Here is an 11,749-nt window from a genome sequence, read left to right on the forward strand (position 1 = left end):
CCATGTAGTTGTGGTGTACCTTTATCAAGGGCATCAAATATTCCAGTATGTTAATAGAGAGGTGTAGGAGCCATGAATCCAGAAAGGTATGGTGTTGAAGGGAATATTGATCATTGTAGCAGTGGCAAGATGCAGGTTTTGCATCTGTTGTTTTGGCAGTCTCTGATGCTCCTTTGAGTTGGCGTGTCCTTGTCTTGCTTCTGATGAGCTTAGCAAGGTTGGGGAGTTATCTGAATGCCAGAAGTGGGTTCGGAAAAGATTTATTTCAGACTGTGGTCCCCATGAAGTATAACTTTTAATTGCTGTATGATATCCCAAGGAGTGTGTGTTCTGTCGTGGGATAAGTGACAACCAGGGGTATGCAGTCAGTGGGCTTGTTTTTCCTGCATTGAAGCAGGTTCTTCTGGGATATTTGTATGGCCTGTTCCATGATGCAATCTACTTTTCTCTAGTGGCGCATCCTCATTTGGTGAAGGTAAGTGTGTTAAAATTTTGAATCCTAGAGCTTCTCTTCGGTGCATATTCTTTGGTATCTAAGTGCCTGGCTGTAGATACCAGATTTCTGGGTGTATCAAAGCTGATTGCTGGATTTGCAGGGGTGATCTGAATGTATATTGTATATAGTTGTCTGTAGGAATCCATTGTTGATTGTGGTGTCCAGGAAATTGATGCTGGTGTGGGGATGTACTAGAGAGAGTTTGATGGATGGGTGGTGTTTGCTGAAGTAGTGGTGGAAATCTTTGAGGGAGTTTTTAGGTCATCTGTCCAGAAGATGAAAATATCACTTATGTATATTGTTGGTTTTGTGATGCATTTTTACAGAAATTTTCCTCGAGGTGGTCCATGAGGAGGTTGGCATATTGGGGAGGCATTTTAGTACCCATGGCTGTTCACATGGTTTGGACAAAGTGTTGTTGAATATAAAGTTATGATGGGTGAGGATAAAAATGAGATTGTCAATGTGTTTGGGATGGATATCTGGACTTTGTCCATTGCTTGCAGCCTGTCTCAAATATCTGTAAGACAATCTATCTCACCTCATGTTTAGCTTGAATGCTTGGTTTTCCTTCTCCAGACCTGAAGAAGAGCTCGGTGAAGCTTGAAACCTTGTACCTTCCACCAACAGAAGTTGATTCAATAAAAGATATTACCTCACCCACCTTTGTCTTTCTCATATCCTGGGATAAACCCAGTACTACAACACTGCAAACAACTGTGTAGTCAGCATTTGTTTGGAAAATGTTGTTCTTCATATATAAAATACCTTTCTACTTTTTTGATGTAGCTGGAGCCACAAGCGAAGGCGTCCTAGCTAACTTCTTCAATAGTTTGCTGAGTAAAAAAACTGGTTCCCCAGGCGGTCCTGGTGTTGGCAGTGGCAGCCCCGGAGGAGGGGGCAGTGGAGGTGGTGGCAGCAATTTACCACCATCAGCAAAAAAGTCAGGTATGATTAATCCTAAAGCATCATGGGAATTTTCATTTGTGCAAGGAATATCTTCAATCTAGCATGCAATATTTGTTAAAATGCAGTTAGAAATGTGGCAAGATAAGTAATACAACTTCAATATATACAGCGTTATCCATGGCTCAACGACATGGTAAAATCTGAGAGGCTGACAATGGTAAACCAAGATGAAATCATAGTAGATTTTAATGTGGGAGGGTGTCATGGCTGTATTGTGAGCCTCTGAGCTTTTTGGGGGGAAAAATCATATTGTATTATATCTAATTGAAATTTATGAATAATATCCTGTTCCCTATCTGCTAGCCCTTAGTACTGTGAGGCTCTGAGGTTTTTAATCTTCTATCTGCTGCTTTCCAATGTTTGTGTGCTAGAATCAGAGCTTTTGTGGGGAGAACAAACACAGACCAAGAGACTCTCTTGCATTCCTGCAGGGGAATAATGAGGATAAGTAATATGAATGCCCGTCTATTGAGTCCCCTCTTTTGTTCCTCATCACCTGGATTTCTCCCTTCTATTAGGGAAGGTGAAGAGAGCAAAAAGGCCCTTCTGGGTAATTGCTGCATGAGCCTGTGGTGTTAGAAAATAAAGGAAGCATGCTAGCTACATTCATCCCCACTTAGCATGCACACACAAGTGCTCCTAGCGGTGTTAAACAGGCTCTTACTACTGCACTTCCATTCTTTTCATCCACCTGTTGTCCTTTATGATTCTAAGCTTTTTGGAGCATGGGCTCTTTTTATGTTTGTACAGCACTAAATGGCGGTCCGCCTGCTTGGAACTTCTAGTTACCACTGTAATAGTCCTACTCTTCCTGGGCTGATTGCAGAGTGTGTAGGGGAAAGATTCAGAATGAGCACAGCTATTTCATCAGTAGCTTCTGCATAGATTGGGAATCCTAGTTGTTTAAATCCCTCAGTGATCTCTGAATATTGGCTGTCTTGATCACACAACCCTCGCTACGAAGTATTGTAGTGCATATCTACAGGACATCTTGGTCCTTCTGACTCCAGTCTGGGGCCATATTGATCAGGAATTATCTGGAGTAGCCAGCTACCCTAGGGATGCTTTCTCTTCCATGGAGTGATACTTTTGTCCTCATTAAGGGGAGCACATCATAGTTACAGAATTTTTTCCTCAGTCTTAAGCTACAGAGCGACAGAGACATGCTGATCCTGTCTCTATCACGCTTGTCTGGTAATAGTACAGCCCCCAAAGTGTTGCTCCTACTGGTATACATCTTAAAGAACTACACAGACACAGAATCTTCAGGGGTGGGAGGTACATGATGGTTGCAGCATAATTTGTCAGCTGTTGGTCTTATACTCTGGCCTTCAGATATGCCAGAACACCCTCCATCTAATCACTGCAGCTGCCTCACGACTACTTTTGACAAGCGGAAGCAGAAACCTTTATTGTTGAATACAGAATGAGAGCCTAGCTAAACCTATCAATTTGGGGGGAGGGACAGCTCAGTGGTTTGAGCATTGGCCTGCTAAACCCAGGGTTGTGAGTTCAATCCTTGAGGGGGCCATTTAGAGATCTGGGGCAAAAATTGGGGATTGGTCGTGCTTTGAGCAGGGAGTTGGACTAGATGATCTCCTGAGGTCCCTTCCAACCCTGATATTCTATGATTCTATGATATGGACTGCAAACTCCATTACTCAGCACTAGATACAAGGAGGATTGTCACACTGACCTTAATTCTACTGTATGCATATGCATTTGTGCCATCTTATCCATATGCATTACAGTACAACTTTGTGATACCCACTTCGGGAGCGTGGATGGGAATTCAGAGAGTCTTCAACCCAGTCAAGGAGAACTGGTGAATAGGGGTACAAAGGATCTCCAGCCCCTATTTGAAGAGGGGGGCAGTATCCATGTGGGGGGTGTATTCCGATTCATATGCAAAGACTGGTCATAGGCTTCCTCTGGGCAGGAAATTTCACAGATCTTCAGTAGCTGAAAAGGTCTGGTCTGCTTTTTAAGCTCAGTCGGCTAAGACCTATTAAGGATCTGTGGTCCTTTTTAAATAAGAATTTTCATGTAAACCTAGATAAAATAATTCTATTTCCCCCATGCCTGTGTGGAAGGAGGTAAGGCGATTGGGAATGTGAAGAGGGTTTATTTTTTCCGTTGGTAAATTGTACAGTTAGTTACTTGAGAGCACTTTCGTTCATTATGAAATATACTCGAGATCAAATCAGTATCAGTCAAGTTCATTATTTTCTAATGCTAAAGTTGATTTCAGCTTTGCAAAGTGTTAAAGGGTACTTAGAATAAGTGAACAGGTTTATAGAAAGACATAGGCCAATTCTGGCCATGTAACTGTTTGAAATATAAATCCGTGTATTATTGTGTGCTTAACACATTAACATGTGGTGTGAATAATACATACTTATAATGTGAGCCCAACATTTATTGGTCAACACTTCCTAGAAATTTGAGGAGATGAGATGTATATCATTTATGTTAGGATTTCATAGGATTTGCTTTCCACATACAGTGTAAGACTTTGAGAGAACTATTGTAAAAATGGCTTGTTAGCCAAACAGTAGGGTAACCCACATGTCTAAAATTGCTACAGACTAAATATGTTCTCGTTTTACTATATCTTTACTCTAGTCTATCTGCAGTTTGTAAATGTGATAGCATGAAACAACTTATTTAGTATTGTATTAAAGCAGGAAAACGTAACTCTTTTTTTGATGGATGTTTTTAAGATATAACCTAGTTGTGGGAAAACAAGTCCTTTCATTTTTAAGCATGACCAAGTGTTGTGTGCTTTTTTTTGTACAGGCCAGAAGCCAGTCTTGACCGATGTTCAGGCAGAATTGGATAGAATTTCACGAAAACCTGAAATGGTCTCTCCCACAACACCTACTTCCCCCACAGAAGGTGAAGCATCTTGAAGACACCAAATAAAGCAATTTATTCAGTTTTCTGGGATAATTTAAACTTGCCTCTGCCTCTTCCTTCAGTGACTGGAACTAGACAGCTGAAACACTTTTTCAGAGAAGGACAAACAATTGATGTCTTGATTTCATGTGTTGCCCAGCTTTACAAAAGGGAGCTAATACAGATGGAAAACTATACCACACCATATAGGACTGCTGTTCACGGTGGAATTTAAAGAATTAACTAATTCCTGGATTTTGTTGAAAAGTTGGTGTAATTGTGTAAAATGGCACATATGTCCACTTAATCATATAATGTTAAAGGCTGCTTAAAGAGTTGGAAAATGACATGTAGCATGGGCACTTAATGTATATTGATCTCCCAATTTATTATAGTTGAATTTAATACAGGTTAACCTTTGAGGGATAGAACTACTAGTTTTGCTGGAAGAGAGGATAATCAGTTGTTATAACTTTGTGCGCCAACAATAAACTAACCTGCATAAAATTCAACACTTCATGTGGAATATGACAGCAAACCTATCTGATCTCATTTGAGATTTACACTGCATCAAAAACTTGTGCTAAACTTTCATTCCAGCATAAGACTTTAAAATATTAGCCAATTTGATAACTTCAGACACTGAATAAACTATTTGTGTAAAGAAAAAAGCGGAGGTAACGAATAAAAAATGTACAGATTATCAGTATCCAGATTTTTTTTCTGTGTATATATGGCTCAGCTTTAACATCCCCTCTTCTTGTTTCCCAAATTAGTTATGGTTTTAAATCAGACATTAAAACTGTGATCAGTTAATAAAGTATTATCTGCATTCAGATATAAATAAATTCATTGCATTTTCTTGTATTAAAATGTGTATTAGCTAATCAAAATGTTTAGTGTTTCACTCTTGAAGACTAGGTACTTAAACGTCCCTCCCTCTTATCTTTCACCCTTCTGTGAATAATAGTATGGCCCAGCTTTAAGCTTCCCTAAAACGTGATATAGTTCTGGAAGAAACAAATATGAATCTGCTACTCATACAATACAGCATTGTACTAATCTTCCTACATGCAAAACTTCGATCATCAGATTTCAGGGATTTAGTCTTTAGTTTAAAAGCCCACCAGATATACTAAGCATCCCACTGATGATTTTTCAATGCACTCTGTGGAATCATGTGAAAAGTTAGCATTTTATTGGTTATTTCAGCTTTCAATACACAGTATTTGAGAAACACTTGAGATCATAAACATAATGTGAGAAGTCTCCCACGAAGCTCATGGTATACTGAGATTAGAACAACTTTCAAAGATTATCCTGAGTATTTTTATTAACAATTCTTAAATAGGTGTACAATTTTTTTACTAAAACAGTGGGTATAATGCACACAATTTCCCTAATTTACTAATTGGAAATCTGCTAAAAAGTGTTAGGAGAAAACATTAATATCCATAATTTTTATTCTGGGTATGGTATTATACTTGATATTGCTGTTTAAGTTCCTACTTTTGATACAGATTTTTTTCTGATTTCCCCAAAAATTCATTTTCTTGAGACTAACATACTAGAATGTTTTGCTTTGTTAGCTTTGATTTTATTGCTTGCTCTTCAGGGAACTTTTTAAAAATATTGGCTGCTTATCAATGCTAAAAATCTGAGACCAGCTGTCTTCTCTGAACAAATCTATTGAATTATTTTTAACATGGGATCTCATTTGAATAATCTGATCAGGAATAAATCTAAAGTACAATAATGGTAAAATTTTGCCCATGCAACGCATAATAATGGTCCAACTCTCCTGACCAACTATGTGAACTGCTGAGGAATAACTGTATAGAATATATACATCAAGAAGGAAATGGTTTCTAATCACAGATGCATTGCATGCATCACTGTTCCTTGAACAATTCACTACTGTGCTTACACATGTACAGTAATTTTTTTAACATAGTCATTTAAAATGTGCATGACAGCTCTTATACTGCTGATGAGATCACCAGTGTTTCCTATCTAAATTCTAGTGGTACACCATACTCTCATTAAAAGGCAGAAACTTAAGATTTTAGCATGTTTAAATTGCAGAACTATTTTTGTACTGTTTTAGTTTTTGCAAGGAAGAGACTTTTGGTTTCTAAACTTTTCAGTTCTGTTCATTTGAGCATATCTGATATCAAAGTAAAGGCCCTTTTGTGAAGTTGGACAAATGTCTCAAAAGAGTTCAATAAACATCCATTACACAGTTTATTTTTTGGGCTTTATTTTAAAAAAGAAATTATAATGGAATCTCCGTACTAAAGTGCATGAAAACCTAAAACCACATTTCTGCATATTTGAAGCTTTTGAATAATACGCATTGAAGGATTCCTTAGCCTCTTTTTATCAAGGACAAATCCGCTACAAAAGAAAAGGCAGTAGAAGGATGCTGTGTGCTGTGCCTCATCTTTTAGAGAAAATAAATACCATGTTCTGTGGAAAAATGCATCAAAATCTATTGCAAATAAGTAGTTTAAACACTTGGTTTTTTAAAGTGGCTGTTGCCAAATCCCCTTAAACTGTATCTGTTGTACAGTACCCATCTGTTTAAACATACAATAAAATCATGACAAAACTCCTGTAACTAAAAACAAAATAAAGCAGCTATAACAAAAAAGAGACTGGAGGCTATTGTCCTCTAACTGGGATTAAACACTCTCAATTGCCACTCAAAGTAATCTATTTTTTCATTCTACTAATGGGAGTAGAATGTCTCCTTGAGTCTAATTTCCTTTTGCTATTTCAGCTGTCAAAAAGATCTTAGCCAAACCACTTTTTTCTGGAATAGTTTTAATATGAATTTATAAACCTGTCACCACAAATGTACTATCAGTTAAACATACTGGTACACAAACAACGAACCCATCAACCTCTGTAAGGCAGGGATCAAAACAGTTTGGGGGAGGAGAATGGAGAAAACTATGGGGGAGGGAACTATTGTATAATTTATTAGAAATCATAAAAATATAGTAACTGCAATAAGTTGTAAACCTGTAATAAAAAAATGATTTCCAATTTGTCTATAATAAATGGGGAAACTGATCTAATACAGAAGAAAGTCAACTAAACATGTGAGTGAATGAATAAAGCCATTAATTATTAATATAATGCTACAACACATTCCCAACCCTGAAAAGTCTCCAGTCCACCAGACAAGAATATGTACTAGGTAAGGAAAGATGTGGAGAGGGTATAGGTTGAGGACTAGACCCCCTGAAGGATTCATAGGAAAAAGTGGATCTTTAGTGGAAGGGAGAAAATTATAAAGTTTTAAATAGTACTTTTAGAAAATGTACTTTTTCATTGCTCTAAGCACAGTACAGGCATTTACAAATTTATGCCATGAACTCTTATCAGTCAAATTCCTCCCTAGGAATATTACTGCAGCAACAGGCAAATGGATTAACTAGTCAATCAGCCTTTTTCAAGTCTCTTGCAGGATTCATCGGCACAATGTTTTTCTGAAAGTTTCACAAGCTGCTTGTAAATTCTGGGATATAGCTAAAGGGTCACTTTATTTCCAAGCAACACTTACCCAAACAGATATCCTAGATCTTCCCAAAGAGGGCTTGGGACCTAGGTATGGTTCAGAGACAGCCCCTAGTATTGCTTGTGGATGACCTCTGAGCCACAGGCAAGTATCCGTATTAATTCTTACTCCACTGTTCTTTGAGTACATGTCCCTGTGAGTGCTCTTCCAAAATATGTGCATGTGCCAATGCGTGCTAAAGCAGAGACTGAAAAGTAATATCCGTGGACCTGTGCCTGCACAGAGCAATGCCTTATGCTCTGAATAAGGGGATAAAGGAAGGCACAAGCTTGCCACCGCTTATTCCTTCTCAACCACGGGATGGCTTGAGACCGCATCTTCTGCTGTTAGCTGTATTCAGTTTCCTCCTTTCCTGCCTCAGTACTGGTCTCTTACCTCCTCTCTGAAGTGAGACAAGACCCTGCAGCTCCTCAATACTGCAGCAGTCTCCATCCCACCAGTCAACATTTCCACTTCCAGGACCAACCCAAGCCTCAATCTTAGGTTATCAAAACCCTCTGCTGCCTCCTAGATTTCTGTCTTCAGAGGATCTTGTTTCTGATTAGCCTGAGTCTCCACTGTTACAGAGATCTATCAGAGCTCACTCACCAGTACCATCCAGACAGTTACAAGTTGAAACTTATACATAAGTCTTCAACCTTTGGTACTGACCATGATACCTGAGCGCCCCTCTTCCTCCTCCCCCCATCTTAGCACAGGAGATGATTTATCAGACTTGAAAATCTTGGTACACAAATCCCTCCTGGTACTGTACCACGAAACTCCCATGAGTCCCTCTAATGAAGGGGACTTACCAAACATTGTAGGCCCAGATAGTATGACCTTTCCCCTAGTCTCCTCAGTGAGGTTACTGGGACCCTTGGGGCCATTCCAGTGATCAGTTCTACAGGATGCCAAGAAAGGACTACCAGCACCAACTGGTACTGTACCATTCATGGATACCAACTGACCATCTTCCATTAGTGCACACTTCTTCAGTACCAGATGATACACAAGAGAAACAAGAACTTCAGCTCAAGGAGATCTTACATCCTTCAGCCAGGTCCTCTTCATCCCCAGATAAGGGGGTAATGCCACCAATGCCCTCCAGTGCTGATGATTTCAAGACCTTCGAGGACATCATGAAGCAGTTGGTAAGCTCTCTCCACTAGAAGAAATCCAAGAGTCACAACTCTCCTTGGTGGATATTTTGAATATTGATCCACAAGGGAAGATTGCTCTGTTAATGAGGCATTGCTAGCTCCCGCACATACACTGTAGCAAACACCAGCTACAGTTCTACTCACCTGTAAAAGGTCAAGCAAGAAGTACTACATCCCACCAAAAAGAATGTAAGACTTCTTTTCCCACCCCAGCCCTAATTCTTTAGTGGTGAAGGTAGCCAACAAAAGAAGCCATCAAGCTCTCTCTACTCGTCCAATGAACAAGGAATCCAGGTGGCTGGACTTACTGGGCGGAACAAGCTACTTGTCAGCTGTTCTTCAATTTCGTATTGCCAACTATAAGGCCTTGATGGCAAAATATAACTTTACCACATACTCAAAATTTATACATTTTATTTACCACCTCCCACAAGTCCAAAGAAAGCAATTTTAGCCCATCTTGTATGGGCAGTTAATTTCAAAAAGCTCCCTCCAAGCTGCCCTAGATGCCATCAACACAGCCTCCAGGTACATTGCCACAGCTGTGATCATGAGTGTGTCCTGGCTCAAGTTCTCTGGTCTTCCCAGAGAGGTGCTTGAAGGATCCAAGCTCTTCAGTGAGTATACGGAGTCCTCTCTACACACACTCAAGGATTCCAGGGCAACATTGTGGTCACTAGGGATTTACATGCCTGCAACGAAAAGACAGACAGTTTTGTAGAACCCAAACTGCTCAAAGTTCCAGGCCATTCCAGTACCATCATTACTTCTTCTCTAAACTCCATGAATTATTCAAGAGAGGAGCCAAACAGGAAAAAAGGGGATCAACCACCCATACTTCTACTTAATCGGCCCCTCCTTCTAAGGGCTTGTCTTCACTACGGCGCTAAATTGGTGCCACTGCCATCAAGGCCCTTGCATCTGTTTTTGGTTCCTCTCTGGAACATATGATTCGGTGATGGCCTTCACACTTATCTTTTAACACACACATTTCTCATTCATACACAAAACAGAATTGATTTGAACAGGAACATCAAGTTGCAATGCAAAAGAAAAACAATCATTGCATTCTTTTACTTATTTTAAATGCTAAACTTACAACGAAGTGGTGACCCTAAAAGGTCTGTTACTGCCTTGAAATCCGCCCCTACACGGATTCTGGCAGATGCATCTCTACCAATGGCACAGTAGACCATTCCTTTCTGCTATTCAAAAAGGGTGGTTGGCAGGATATGGTCAAATCATACATTAATGCATTTAATACATGCTCCTTATCTTATTATTCTTTATCCTTCGTTCTAAATTATACAAAATACAAACATAAAATCCTACTACTACACATCCAACTATAAGAGAAGAGATTGAAACAGAGATATTTTCTATTTCACTGTCCAACATACCCAGAAGAGTGAGAGACAGACTTGTTCTAATTACCAGAAAAGATTTTCTATAAAAAAGCAAGGAAGAAAAAGCACTCATTGCCTGGGGAGGGGAAGGAAAAAAAGAACAGTGTGTCATTCTCTATAGCAACCTACCACCAAATTTGAAATATACAAAGGAACAAATAAACGATCCAGCACACTGTGAATCCATCTCCTGAGCAGGTGCTTGATATAATAATTATATACCCAATTTACTGGGGGGCAGGGAATCATGTTTATTATAGCTTGCAGGGGGAGAATATGATTCTTTGTTTCTTTCTAGTGCCTGGTCAACAAATTAGCTTAACAAATCTGCCACAGCTGCTAGCTGCAGGAGTTAGGCACTCATCCTGCAGCTACTTCAGTTCAGAAGTAACTATATAAATGAGTTAGAAGACAGTTTATTGGACTGGGACTCAGGAGACTTGGATTCTAGTCCTGGCTCTGCTGGACTGCTAGGTGACCTTGGGTGAGTCACTTTACCTCTTTCTGTCTGTTTCCCTATTTGTAAAATGGGGGTAATGATACCTATCTCTTTTGTAACGTGCTTTGAGATCTACTGATCAAAAGCACCATGTAAGAGATGAGCACTATTGTTTAATGTTTGCCAGTCCCATTGACTTCTAGGTAGAACTATGTTTGCATGTAAACATAAGTGCATAAGCGTTTACTGGAGCAGGCCCTTTGTTCACAGGGTAGCAGTATGTGCTTTAAAATTCCACAGTTAGCCCAAGTGGGGTGGTTTATCCTAATATGCCCTCATATAACCAATATGGGGACAGTCTCCAGCTTGCTTTCTCCCTCTAGATGTGTTTCCTCATTTGTCCTCCCCTCCACTTTTATGGCTTTAGTGTGTTTTGCTCCTTGGAGCAAGGGTCATTCCTTCTTTTCTGTTTGGGTAACACCTAATACTTATTTGTATTGTAGTGCCTAGGAGTCCCAGTCATGGATCAGGACCCCACTTGGCTACATGCCGTACAAACACAGAACAAAAAGATGGTCCCTGCCCCAAATAACTTACAATCTAAGTATAAGGCAAGAGACAACAGCTGGATATAGACAGAGAAGTACAAGGAAACATTAAGACAACATTGATCCCTCCAATGGGCAGTGGTTGCAGCACACCAGCAGCCTAACCATTGTCCAGTTTTTTGTAGGCATCGCAGCAAAGGAGAGGTTTTTAGGTGAAATTTGAAGGAGAACAATGAAGGGGCTTGGCAAATGTTTGCAGGGTGTG

The 11,749-nt window shown here is 39.6% G+C and overlaps 1 protein-coding gene across 1 annotated transcript in view; it reads left to right on the forward strand.

The window, feature by feature from the left end:
- The window catches only part of DYNC1LI1 (dynein cytoplasmic 1 light intermediate chain 1), a 58,060-nt gene extending 51,452 nt beyond the window's left edge, over window positions 1-6,608 (forward strand). Inside the window, exons 12-13 of the mRNA XM_048838671.2 lie at window positions 1,286-1,444; window positions 4,265-6,608. Coding sequence (XP_048694628.1) covers window positions 1,286-1,444; window positions 4,265-4,377 — 272 coding nt within the window. The 3' untranslated portion in view covers window positions 4,378-6,608. The remainder of the gene's footprint in view (window positions 1-1,285; window positions 1,445-4,264) is intronic.
- Window positions 6,609-11,749: the final 5,141 nt, after the last annotated feature.

The sequence above is a fragment of the Caretta caretta genome, chromosome 2 (genome assembly GCF_965140235.1).
Source record: "Caretta caretta isolate rCarCar2 chromosome 2, rCarCar1.hap1, whole genome shotgun sequence".
Taxonomy (NCBI): Eukaryota; Metazoa; Chordata; order Testudines; family Cheloniidae; genus Caretta; species Caretta caretta.